At 36.1% G+C, this 14,132-nt stretch overlaps 1 protein-coding gene across 3 annotated transcripts in view; it reads left to right on the top strand.

Annotated features, from left to right (window-relative positions):
* Positions 1–14,132, top strand: part of FAM172A (family with sequence similarity 172 member A) — a 257,818-nt gene that overhangs the window by 39,023 nt on the left and 204,663 nt on the right. For all 3 annotated transcript variants that reach the window (XM_035889313.1, XM_009649601.2, XM_035889314.1), the window contains one exon: positions 4,839–5,030. In XM_035889313.1, the coding sequence (XP_035745206.1) occupies positions 4,839–5,030 (192 nt within the window). The remainder of the gene's footprint in view (positions 1–4,838; positions 5,031–14,132) is intronic.

The raw sequence follows: 14,132 nt of genomic DNA, 5'->3' as shown, positions 1-14,132 counted from the left end.
ATAGTTCTCTGAGAACATCAGTTAGTGCTCAATGGCAGTGAAAAACCCTCAAAGCAAATAGGATGTTGGGAATTATGAGGTGTTGAGAACAAAACAGAAAAACATCGTCATTCCACTCATTATGTGGGCCCCCATCTTGAACACTGCATGGAGTCTGGACACCATATCAAAAAGGATATGAAGAATTTAAAAAAAAAAATACAGAGGAGGGTTACAAGGATGATCACAGGCATGAAATGCTTTTCAGACAAAGAAAGAATAGACAAAGATTCTTCAGCTTGGAAAATAGATGACTGAGGAAGGAATATGACAAATCTATAAAACCATGAAAGGTGTAGAGAAGATGAATAGGGAATGGTTTTTCGCTTATTTCATAATAGAGAAGCTAAGGGGCATCAAGTTTAAATTATCAGGCAGGAGATCTCTGCTGAAAGAGAGGCAGTACTATTTCAGATACGTCCTAATTATATTGTGGAACACGTTGCCACAGAATGCTGTCACGGAGAAAGGTATAACCGCATTCAAAAAAACCATTCGTGAGTACTAAGGTGGGATGGGTGCACTGAACTATTGTGCATGCTTATCCAGTTATAATCGCTGGCTCGTGAGGCTCCAGAGTTACCGGTTGCCAAAACCAGGGAAGAATCACTCTATAACCACTCTGTTCTCGTGCTGTTCCTCTAAGCAATCTACCAGTTGTCAGAAACACGACCGTGAGACCTTGGTCTGTCTTCTTGTGACTATGACCTCATTATATGAATGTTATAGAGGTGAATACAAAAACATGTTTCTTCTGAACTTTGTCACAGGTGACCAGAAAGTTGTTGTATCGGCCTTCCTTTTTCTGTCAGCTGATAATGAAGTAGAGAGTGTAATGATGTTTGAAAACGTGAAATGTGTTTCAGGACTGTGTTAAGTGGAGAACTTTTTTTTTTTGGCATGATTTTAGCAGTGTAAGGAAATGTTATGCTTCAAAGGTTTAGGATGACAGCATTTCATGTTCTCTCATCTTTCCTAATTTCAACCTCATGTGCAAAGTCCAACTTGCTGTCTTTATTTTGCTTTCTTAGGTGGCAGCTTCAGCTTTGGACACAATTGTTTGTAAATTTCTTTTCAGATATGAAAATAAGAGCCATTTGGAAATCGGGAAAGGTCACCCATTGTTTTATTATGTCAGCATCTCTGACAAAACATAAATCTGAACATTTTTTTGCCTACACAGGAAGGCTGACATGCATATTGCATTATTGTTACTGTAAAGTATTGTAGTTCAACATATACTACTGGACTTGAAAATTTAAATGAAGAGACTCATATTCAGGGAGAAGCCGTTCAATTATTTCTTTTAAATTTCTCATTTTGTGCTCCATTGAAGGTTATATTATGAATATAAAGAAGACTCCAATTTTTTTATCCAGATGAAGTCTTTGTATTTCTCTAGTTTTAATGGCATAATCAGTGATTGATCTTTGCTGTTCTTTAGCTGTTGAGGACAAATAGAGGGTGCTTCTGAATTAAATGCATCTTTAACAGCTTCTAGAAGGCCTGAGATGGAAGTTTAAATAATTACTAACATGTTTTATTGACGATGGCACTGAAAGGTCTCAGTTTGCAGAATCTGCTAACTTACCCATGCTTTGCTCTTTCACTTCAATAGGTAAAACTTCATTCAGTAGTTCTCTTGATCTACTAGACAGCCAAGAATATTTTTCTTTGAGAAGCAATGGTCTCTTATCTCCACTGCATGCTCCTTTTGGCTGCTTTGTTACCAAAGTCCAGTTAATACTTGTTCTGTAAAAATTCCACCAGTTTTAGGTGTGTTCAGTTAGTTGTGGTAATCACCAAATGCTAATTAGCTGCGTGTAGTATTGATCAGCAGTTTCCATTTTCCTCAATTTTGAGTGCAAAATTATAAATCAGGATATTCAATATTGTGAAGACTGTAACGTAAGTGAGCTAGTGAGCTTTATGCAGAACCATGTAACAGAAGACTTTCTTGTCTCGCGAAGCAAATGAGCAATTTTCTCTCTCCACCAGCTGCTCACAATTCTCTCAATCTTTCTGAGTCTTTTCAGTTTCAGTTCCATTTATTCGCCATGTTCTTTCCTCCAGTCACAAGTGACACCTGTTTCACTTGTTTGTAGGCTCAAGGCTTGGAATTTTTATTGTGTTTCTTGACTGGAATAAGAAAAATATTAGCGTGGTTTTTTCCCTTTAAAAGTGTGGCGTTCAATCCTAAACTTAAAAACTTCCAATGTACAAAATGAAAAGACCCCTAGAGCCTAGTCATGTCCGTATATCCTGGGTCGGTAACAGCTAAGAACGGAAAACTGGGTCAATGTCGATGTGGTAGCATGGATGTCAGTAAGATTAGGTTTCAAGTATAGTTTGATCTTACCCTATATATTGATAGCAACTGTGCAAGACACTAACTAGCATGCTGCTGAAATATTCTATAGGCTGGTACTACTGTGCTGGGTAATGGCTCACTTGAGATGGAACTCATACGGAAAAATTCATTCACTGTTGGAAAACCTTAAGGATGTCATAATGTGTAATGAGTGCATAACTCAGAATTCACTGTAACCGCATACATTCATAAACATTACAGTATAGTTGCACGTTGGAAAAGTCAATCTAAGAAAAGGAAAACTAAACTTTAAACAGTGCTTTTAAACACTAGATTGTCAGCAGAATTTAGATTGGTTTGACATTCCTAACTAGAGATGATTGGAAGGTCGTTATTACATGTGAATTACAATGTTGAATCAAATTGTTAAATTAAACTAGCTTAAGTTCAGCATCTGACTGAATTTATTCGATTTGTATTTAAATAAAGGATCATAAATAAGTGTTCGTGAGTAGGTCCAGAGGAGAAAGTGGCTATTAAATATAAATTATTTTATGTGGACTCTAGTACTAAATGATATTCTGTGTTGATTTGTCAATAAAGTAAGGTTGTGCACAGGAGTGACCTTCGTGTGTATTCTTCAGTGAAAGCTTGATCTAATGAATTACTACTGTTTGATAATAAAGTAGCTTGAAAAAGTTTCCAAATGTGATTAATTTGCGAAAGAGGATGAGGAGTTGTTTCTTATGATCTTGGTAGATATTTTTAATTTTTTTTTTAAATCAACATATTTGCAGAAGTGTGAGCTAGTTATATCTTCTAGTGTGTATGATCATTAAGTGCTACTATTTCCTAAATACTAAACAAAAATTTAGTTTCTAAATACTAAAACATACAGCTAAGTTTATCTTTGTCTGAAGTACAAATTCACAATGTTTTTTCTTAATTACAGTATCATAAGTATTCCGTTTATGTGCAGAAGTCAGTGACATCTTGCCAATTACTCTCTGAGATTTGGTGTTCCCTGACTTTTTGCCTAAGCTGTGTTAAATTTTGAGGTCTCAGTACTGCTACTTCAGAAGCAGCAGCATGATCTGGCTGTAGCCCCAGTATGGTACCCACTGTACTTACATATTCTAAACTCTTTTCAACAGAACGTATTTTTTACCATGTTTTCTGTTTTCTCACAAAGTGTGAGAGGAGGTGAGTACATTTCCCGGTCTAGAAAGTGCAAGCTGAAGCGCATGTGATGTTGCGTCATTTTGGAGCAGGGAATAAGGTCGTCGGAGCTGTGGCAGACAGACATGACTCTTCTTCCAGTGAGGGAGGAATTCTCTTTGTTCAAGTAGCCTCATTGACTTCATTAAAAAAGTATTAGGTAGGACTTGCATTACAAAAAGTCTGGAGATTCCTGCTCAATTAATTTCTCCTAAAGTAAGGGCAATTAAGAATACACGCCCACGTATGTGAGAAAAACTGCAGTATTCCAAGTAGCTGCTCCTCCTGACCTGCTTTTCATCGCTGTTGCCGAGCACAAGACAATCTGGGGCTGTTCCTAGCACATGTACAGTTAGACTGTGCGGGTCGTGGGGTGTGGAGTACAGTAGGATGGGGAGGTGTGTCTGTTCTGTTCTCCCTTTTCTATGAAAGGGAAGAACAAGTAGACAGGATGTTTCTTTCTTCCTCACAATATTTACACCAGCACAGTTCTTTTGCCTTGAGCCAGGCTTGCTAAACCATGTGTAGACCTGTTCTGCAGAACTTCTGTTTTTATGGAACAAGAAGTGCTACTATACTCTCTAGAGTAAGGACAAAACTTGGAATTAGATTATGGTTTACTGAATATCAAAGCTGGGTGCTCATCTGTTTCCCTAGCAAAGTGGCTAAGCCAGGTGCAGGACTCTTTAATGGAGCCATTATTTAGACCCAAATTGGATTTCTATATTTTATTAGGCCTATCGTATTAAATGTGTAATAGACAAATTTAGAATACTGGTTCATACATGGCTTATTGGCTATTTATTGAGGTGACGGAGATGGAACTCTGTAGGATTTTTTTCATGTTGTGTAAGACTTTCATTGTCGCTTCAGGCATATCAGAGGTGACAAAGTACTTGATTCCCCACATGCATGCTCACACACAGGTGGTTCTTTTATGGACTTCCTTTTTTGCCAGTAGATTTCTGTAAACAACTGATGTTTCAAAGTTTTAGCATACTTTTTACCCCTTTTTTTGATTTAAATCTTCCTTGTATTACTGTCCTAAGCTGTGGCATATTTTTATACTTTGAAGTTATATTGCACAGATACTGGGTTTTGGGGGGTTTTGCATTTAGAGCTGGGCACACATTAGTCCTGATAATATGCATACAAATAGTTGTTAAACAGTGAAAGTTTTTATATCACTTTGGTGGCTAACTTACAACTACAGATGTTCTTTTAAAAAATTTTATTGATGCGTAAAAGTGCGTGTTGTCTGTAATTGCAGGTTGATGCAACTGAGAGTGAACCAAAGAGCTTTATCTTTATGAGCGAAGATGCACTGACAAATCCTGACAAGCTGTTGGTCCTGGTTCATGGTAACGGTGTTGTCAGAGCAGGTCAGTGGGCTAGGAGACTTATAATTAACGAAGATCTGGACAGTGGCACGCAGATACCGTATATAAAGAGAGCTATAGAGGTAAGTGAAAGTGTATGTATGTACGGCTGTGTGTGCGTATGAGTGCGCACGTGTGTACCTGTGTATGAAGAGCTCTGCATCTGTGATGTTTTAATTTGTTAAACAGTGTTCAGTATTTCCCTATGGGATCATTTTATTTATGATGGGCATGCTTGCTTGGTTTTTTTTTCCGCAAACTTTTTTCTAATGGAACCAAGTTTCTCTCTTACAGTAAAAAAAAATTTTAGTTGTATGTCATGTTGTTGTGGCGGCACTGCCATGTAGTTTAATATGGCAGCTGACATGACAAGAGCCCTTAGCAGGCAATGAGATGCGATAGAAGGCACTACAGAAATTTGTTATTATTTGAAGTGTTTTCTTTTACATTTCATTAAATTTGTACGTATTCTCACTCAACGTCTGTTGTAATCTCATGGTAACATGCGCTTTCATGATAACAGCAGGCTTTTTTGCTAGGCTTCTGAATTTATTAGAGGTGCGGTCTTTTCATTTTTGCGCTGAATACTGATTCATTCTGGTTCACCTAGCAGTGCTTGACAGTAAAAAACATTTACATTTTGTGGACACTGTTTTGTTACATTTACATCTATGTGAGAGAGAGTGCACAATTTGTGTAATGTCTTTAACTTTGGAACTTTATAGGTGTAATTCATCTTGCATCCTGCTACCTAAATGAAACTTCTCGTGGTAAACATTAGAAAAGCCTATTTAAAACTCGCTATTTCTATTAAGTTTACCAAGTTAAGCTGATGTTCTGCTCTAAAGATCACGGTTGTCACTGTGATTGTTACACATTTTGCTAAATTAAGGTGAATTTTTTGCAGCTGACTTTAAAGTATTCAGTATAGAAAATAGTTCTCTTCAAACACGTTTTCTTTTTTTAATACAGCAGAGAAAGAAAACATACTAAAACATTGGGCCATGAAGTTATTTTTGTTTTGTATAATCCACTAACAAAGCACCAGACTACAGTTTGTGTGAAAAGGAAACCTAGTTTTGTTAAAGTGGTGCTTGCCTCCTTCTAACATAACATTTTTGTTCATTTTAAATCAAGACTCAGAGGCAGAACAAAAAATACTTTAGGATTATTGAATGTAATACAGGTGTACGGCAGGTCCAGTGTAGGAGGTTCCAAAACCTGTCCCAAGAAACCTGAAAGGCTGTAGCTACTTAAATTTTTGTAGTGTTTTTTTTTTACACGCCTGCATTTTCATTCTTTCCTAGAGATGCTGCTGTCTTGGCCAAGAGTGAGCATTTAAAACTGGGATACTATCCCTAAATTAAGAGATAATCTTTAAGAGAGTATTTCTGGTAGAGTTATAGTACCTTTTCCTGTTTCCTTATTTTTATTTATTTAACGCAATGATTGTGCCAGTGTGACAGAGATCAGACCTCTCTTCCCTCAAATGGTTATTATCCTTAGAAACAGATTATGTATTTCTGCATTTTGAATGCTTCTTTAAAAAACACAGGAAAAAAAACAGAGTTTGATGAAAAAATGTGTTTTAAAAAATGTAATCATTTGATCACATTTGGGCATCAGACTTTGTGCTCTTATCTATTGACTTCCTTCTTTCTTAGCCTGGTTTTTAAATTCATAGTTCTCTTTAGTCAAGTAATTCCAGCTACTGTAAAAGCCACTCTCCCTCTTTATGCGTCTTAAAATTCTGGCAAATGTGCTACATGTTTAGAACACATACCAGTTGCAATTTTTTTTTTCATGCAGAATGAAGATTAGATTATATTCAATTGTATTCTATTAAATGTATTGCTATTTTTTGTATCCTGTAATCACTGTAGTGGGAATTGGATGTATATCTGGCTAGATAAGGCAATATTTTATGGAAGTCAAACCCCACTGAAGGTATGTGGAGTCATTATGTTATGACTAAAGAGAAGACAGGTAGTTACATGCTGATATCTTCATGCACAGATCCTATAAATTACTCTTCCAAATATAGGAAATTATGGTAGAGTGAGTATAAGGACTCCAATTTTAGTTAATAATAATAAAAATTGCATCCTTTTCTGGGTTTTCTGGTGTTCAATCCTCTAGTTGATTTAGGCACTTCTGTCTCTTATGAAATGAAAATAACTGGCCTAGACGGTAAATGGCCTGAATGAAAATTGTGATAACTCCGCATGCAACATTGCCAGTTTGAATTAAGGAATTATGTTCCTTGATCTTCCACTGTTTCTCCTAAGACAAGGTCTCATTCTTGAATGAAACCAGCAAGCCTTATCAAAGCGTAAGATTACAGTGCTAACGACAGGAGAACATGGATTTTATTTTTTTTTTTCCTAATAAACTGTGTGAATTTGAAGTGTGTAATAGTATCTAGGATTTGAAAATTCCGCTGATCTGTTTTGAGTGTGAAACATACGCAGTTAGTTTAAGACATTTACTGGAGACTAGGTTTTCATTTAAAAGTAATTAAAATTCCGAAAGTAGTGCTTAAATGTCTTCTGTGCAGAAACTAGTTGAGAAATATAAACTCTGCTTTCCTTAAAACAAAACCAAACAGACAAACAGAACCCTCTAGGTAGGTCAGAACCATATCTTTTTCTCTACTGCTTTTCTCTGTGGAGAGCGATGAGACTACCGCAAGCATGTTTCAGTTCATTTCTTGGAAAAACTGAAAACGGGGAAGCAAAACCTGGAGTTTATCAGTGAGCAGTGGAGTGAGCAGGATGAACTCCTAACCAGGAAGTTAGGGGAAGAAAAGAAACGATTTCTCTCTCATACAGCATTTTCAAGAAAAAAAAAACCAAACTGTTCTCTTAAAGCATGTATAGAATAAGGGAGCAATGTGAAAGCTTAAAATTTATCATGCTTCTCGTGACTTGGGGCTGATACACGTTGGAAAGACAAGATCGAAGGAGAAATATCCTGGTGGGAATTCAAGCAGCTAGAAATGTGTTTTTTCTTTTCATCTGGGTGGTTCCTGTAGGTAATACTTCTCCTTCCATCTTCTGTATCAAATTCTGTTGTGTAGATCAATCTTTTGCGTAATAGGAGTTGGGAGTAGTTTTCAAGGTTTTATGTGAAGAGGTAAGATTAATGTGTTAATTCAGAAATTCAGGCTTGATGGTGTAAAAGAGATTTTGAAATATGAAAGAAGAGAACAAACAAGCAACAAGATAGAGAACAGATTGTAGGAAAAGGAGGAGGGAGAAGAGTGCGTAGAATGTGAGAGACAGATATGTGTAAATACATTAAAACACGGTAGGAAAAGATCTACTTTAGAAAAGCAAGTATAAAAAAGGCAAGTGTGATAATACAAAGCAGTAAGGCAGTAAGAAAGGCTTAATTAAAATTATAAAAAATACGTAGTATAAAGATATTTAAAACAACAAGATGGCACTTTCTTGTAAATACGGTATGAAATAAATATTGAATAGGTTTGTTGTTTTGTTAAAGTTAGAACTTCTCTACTGTAGTGGGAAATACTGATTTTTGGCTGAAGCTGTTACCTCACGTGTGAGACTGAAGTTCTAGTCCCTCCTCTGGGAGTGAAGGACTGTTCCACTTGTAATGATAATACTGCACTGAAGCTATTCCATTTTTTAATAAATAAATGAATGTAAATTATGTAAATAAATAGATAATTTAAATAATAGAAATTTAAATTAGAAGAGGAATTTTAATCTGTCTCTTCTACATTTGGCATAAATGTCTCATTCTCTGTCTGTAGAGTCAGGCTTTTCTCAGATCAGTTATTATTCAGTCCTATATACAATGACTGAAGCAGTGCCAGAAGGAGATGGAGAGAGACAAAGGTAAATTCTTTAATTCAGTGATGATTCAGGGCATTTACTTGGGGTGTCAAGAATTAAGGATTTGCATTTCTGGTTTCATTCAGGTAGTTCAGGGGCTTCCATGTTCCCTATGAGGACCTCAGTCACCAGACTCCTTAGGGGAAGGAGGAGGTTAGCAGGAGGTCGTCTTCTCTGGGTCGTTGTTGAGTGGTAGCAACATGGATGGTAATCTGAAGATTGGCTTAGGACATGTACAAGAGGTATCAGTGATACAGGACGACAAGCAAGAAGGGGTGCAAAAGTTCCTTCTGTACTGGTTGGAGAAGCAGATTCTGCGCTTTAAAGTCCACTGAGTGTTAGGTAAGGAGAAGCTGACGTTGATCTACTTAGGGAGGAAGTTTGTTCCTCGACAAAATGGGAGCTCAGCTTACGTAAGTTTGGACATTGAGAAAAATTTTGGAGTACTCCTGTCTTTGATACCTTTTCTCTAGGGAATAAAGAGAGGACATGAGCTTACTGCACAAGTACAAAGAAACTGTTGGATGTTTTCTATGTCTTTGGAAATTCAGTACATTTGTTACCGAAGATAGCTGTGATGCCGAGGATGCTAATAAAATCCAACCACAAAAAAAAAAAAAATCCCAGAATTGTTGCCTGGTTTCAAATTCAGCACAATTTAAGATGGCCTAGATATTTTTATTATTATTTAAAGGAGAATTAATACTTGACATAGGGTTAGTAGCACCAGAAAAATACCATTTTCAAAGAACCTGGATGAGTTTTTCAGAAGAAATGCAGCAGCACCAAAAAAACCCTGACTTTCCATGACCAAACAAAAAAAAGGTTTCCATGATGTGGGCATCAACTGTGGAAATCTTGATTTAATGGCTGATAAAACATGAATTTCAGCTTTAGTTTTCTCTTGTGCGTATCCTACTCTTCTCACTGCATTTTCTTAATTTCTGTTTGTAAGAATGTTTTTGGTCAGAATATTGGATATATTCACTCATATTAATAATAATCATTTGCATAAAAGTATCAGGTTGGTAATACTGAGAACTGCTGAGGGTGGTTACTTTCTTCAGCATGCAGTATGATGTCATTAGTTGTGTAACTCAGTTGAATGGAACAAAATCATTCAGTGTAACAGTAGTAAATTTACCTGCCATAACCTTACTAGTTAGTAACTGGTATGGTAACACATTTCAATCTTCCCATTTTGTAAAAATCACCCCATTTCAAAAGTGGATATTTATACATCGTTGTAAAGAAATGATGCTTTGTTTAAACCACATCAACAAGAATTCTTGCTGAAAAACTTCTGTATCTCACTTTTAAGCACAGAATATCTTGTTAGGCAATTCCCTCTTCATTCTAGTGGTCATATTTGAGGAACCAAAGATTTAAAATTTTGTCTCATAGTTTATACACACTTAGCATAATTTCAGTAAGATGGGCAAGTGACACCTTCTGGAAAAAAAACAGAGCTGACATTTCACTGCAATTACAGTTCTTCCACAGAATACTAATATTTATGTACCCTTTATATCTCCTAAGTATATTGTTGCAGAAAGATGTTAAAATACTTCATTTATTTATTAATAGTCAATTACAGTGGCAGAGTCATCATAATCTGATTTGGGCATTCTAGTATTTTACTGGAAGTAAAATTTCATTGAAGCGGACAATAATGTGCTATATTGTTTTCTTTCAAATATTAATTTTCTGACTCTGGCATACGTGTTTGCTTTTTTATTTTTATTCTGTTAGACCATAGAAATAACATTGCCTGTAAACCGCTTCTTAGTGGAGAGAACTTGTATTTAGAACTCCACCTTTGTGGGGATAGTATTAAGAAAATGTAATTTACATACCTGTTTGGATGGTCTTTTGAGAGCTTTCTAAAAACATAAACACAGATTACAATGAATTACAAAATAATTCATCACATATAATTGGCATAAAACACACCATACTCTGGACAGAAAATTTAAAAAGCAATATATTTAACTCCTTCTAAAACATTTTGTGAGGAATCGATAGTCTCTCAAATACCAATTTGAAATACTGATTACCAAGCAGATAGAAGGAAAAGTTGCCTAGTTAGTTGAAAGCAAAATTAATTGATCATAAAATCCATAATAATACGTAAGAAGCTGTATAGGAGTTAATAATTATTAAGTCAGAAATTCAAGAAGAGGTTAAAAGCTTAGCCTAATACTGAACTGACAGGGTATATAAGCCCACACCAGCCCCCATGCCAGCAAAAGAAAACAATGAGGTGACAGCTCTACTGTTTGGAGAGAGGTTGCTAACGACAGCTTATTCCTTTATGATTTCAACTCTTGACAGAAGACAGGTCTGCTTGTTGCATCATGGCAGATGTATCATTACCTTCTGGCCCTGTCATGACTGAACTGGAAAAAAACCCACTCGCAGTTCTGAACATCCAATTACCCTTTGGAATTTAGCGCATCCTTTCCAAGATATGCGTTACCAGTGTTGTATTAATTGTGCGCGTTGCGTTCGTAGAGTTTTCTGTGTTACATTAATTTGATAGTGTTAAGGATACTTACAGATTGCTTTGTCTTCCTTTATCCTGCTGGCTGTCATGCTTTAGGACCCTGTAGCACCTCGTGTTAGTTTACTCTTACTTTGTCCCTGACCTAAGAAAATCACTGTTCAAGATACTTGGATAAACGTGGCTTGAAAATATTTCCCCACCCCTCCCAAACCATTTGTGCATTCTTTTCACTGGCTGAGTATGGGGTTAAGAACACACACTGAATATTTAAAATAATCACAATCATTTTAGAAACAAAGTTTAATAAGAGTATAAATGGCCTTTTTATCATATGCATATTAGGATTCTTTCTTCCCCCCCACCCCCCCTTTCAACTTGTTGGATACCTAACAGTGACTCTGGAGACTTAGAAAAGAGTAAGAGGGGGTGTGGATTTTTGAAAGTATGTCAAAAGCCTTGGGGTTTGGGTATGATCGGAATTTCAATAGAGGTTGAGATGAGTTTAAATGCATAGAAGGCGAACATAAAAATCTTGTTTAATTTCTGTCATGTTGTTCTTTTTTTAGTCACTCTGATGTCTTTTTCAAATCTGCTTTTCTCTCAAGCTTTGTGGTACTATATCCAAGATCTGTTTTTTTTCCCTCTTTGTATTTCGTTTTAACTGCTGATCCCTTTTCTGTGGTGCTTCTGCCTTTAATATCAGCTGAAGCGGTCTGAATTGCTGAATCAAAGCCGTTTTGGGAGAGAGACAGTGTTTAAGATTGTGCAGGGTGAGATTCTCTGGGTAGAAGGTAACACTTCCTGCAGTTATAATCAATGCACTTGACACTTTCAAAGGCAGGAGAAGCCATGACTTGCTCAGGGGTTAAACTTTTTAAATAACTTCCCTTGGGAAAAATGCCATCAATAAAATGGAATAATTAGTTGAAGATTCTTGAGTAGCCTAGGTTTGAAAAGAAAAGATTAGAGATAGGTCAGGTTGGCACTTCTATTGTATTTTCCCTCCCTTTTGTTTTTTAAACTATAAGCTTTTGTTTAAATGTGTGCAGTATTACAAAATCAGTCTGCTTCAAAAATAATGTCATCTACTTAAGCCAATACATTAATTTTGTCGTTTGTTGTTGTCTCTGTAGTCCTAATAATTGTAAGAATGGAGATTAAATTCTACATAAAAATATAACTTTAGATTTGCTAGCTTACTCTTTTCCTACCCACACACCTATTCTGCAAATAGTCGTCTTAGCTAACAGAAATAATTTGCAACTTTGAACCTTACTAAATAAGCTTAGAAAATACAATAAACATTAAACAATTTTAAAAAATTAGATCTAAACAGCATTAAATACACATCCAGTGCATAGGGTCATTGATTTCTATAGAGATGAACAGTTCTGCTATTAAATTAGATTCATCTCATTTTGCATTAATTATATTTCACAATTTCAGGTTTTATGGGAAATGTATTGTTTTTCTGACTTTTTTGTACCATGATTTTTGTTAAAGCAACTATTTTGAACTATAAAACCTGACTAGAATGGTAGTTTCAATACACAGTGTATTATACATGTACCATGCAAAATATTGATAAATAATGCATGAATGGTTTTGGAATAAAAGATCCTTACCCTTCGTTAATTATTTACTTATTTGCACTTTTCATTTTTCTTTAAAGGAAAGCAAAATCACTGACAGCATTCTGGATAGTAACTGAACAAGACTTTAGCAAGTACATAATCAACCTTTTTCAGAAGTACAGCATTGTATTTTCTAATGGGCTGTTTTGAAACGAGATCTGTACCACCTGAATGGATGAGCCTATTTGGTAGGGAACCTTCTGCATGCAGAGTTTTTACAGAACTTTTAGCAAGAATGCATTGACTTGTCTCAATTCAGCAACGTGCTACTATTCCTGTGTGGAGAAGTTTTGAGGATCTGCCTATGGGAAATTGGCCGTGGAATTGTGACCTTTTAATTGCTCAGAAATTGCACTGAGGCCCTTTCTGTTGCGGTACAGATCTTCAATATATTGTCCATTTTAAATTTGCAATATGCGCAGCATTTGTAAGAGAAACGGGTAAATACATGCTAGCGTGACTGTACTTGGAAATGCAGTAGTTAATTTGTGGCTTGGAGTTTACTCTATACTGGCCACTTTGTAAGAATCCTCTTCGGGAGCAAATAAAGTTGTAATCCAGTGTTGTTTTGATTCAGAGAATTTGGGTTTGTGGAAGTGTCGTAGCTTTGCGGTTACTTGTATCTGAGAGCAGCACATAGGAGTCATTTTTATTTCGCCTGATTTGCTGTAAAGCGGTTGCATCTCACATTTCAACGTGAGACGGTGCAGTAAAGTTGTGGTAGGGTAGCACCTCAGCTCACACGACGCACCAGCGCCTTCACAGGATGATACAGCTTAGCATGGGAACTTTGCTGGGCTTTTTTTGCGTGTAATAAACTATGCTTGTCGTATGTTTTTCTTATCATGGACTTTTTAATTTCCTCGGTGGTTTTTGTAATTTTTTATGTTGGGCTGATCTTGTCAATGATCGTGTTAATACAGACCTTTGAGAGTGACACTGTGCTAAGTAGTAGAGATAGACACACAAACATTTTTTTATTCCTCGTTAAAAGTAATTTTAACAGGGATGATCTTAACTTATTTAAATTGCTTTCATACAGGATTGAGTGAACTATTAATTGTTCATTAGTTGACATATTAAGCTTCAGTCAATAGCTCCATTTGGCTTTATGGAAGAAAAAAATAGGTAGCCAACGCCTTTGTTCTGTTCATTCAGGAGCACACTAATTCAAGAATGAGAAAT

This window comes from Egretta garzetta, unplaced genomic scaffold, assembly GCF_000687185.1.
Source record: "Egretta garzetta isolate BGI_Z169 unplaced genomic scaffold, ASM68718v1 scaffold12, whole genome shotgun sequence".
NCBI classification, from domain to species: Eukaryota; Metazoa; Chordata; class Aves; order Pelecaniformes; family Ardeidae; genus Egretta; species Egretta garzetta.
This window is presented reverse-complemented; position numbering and strand designations above follow the sequence as displayed.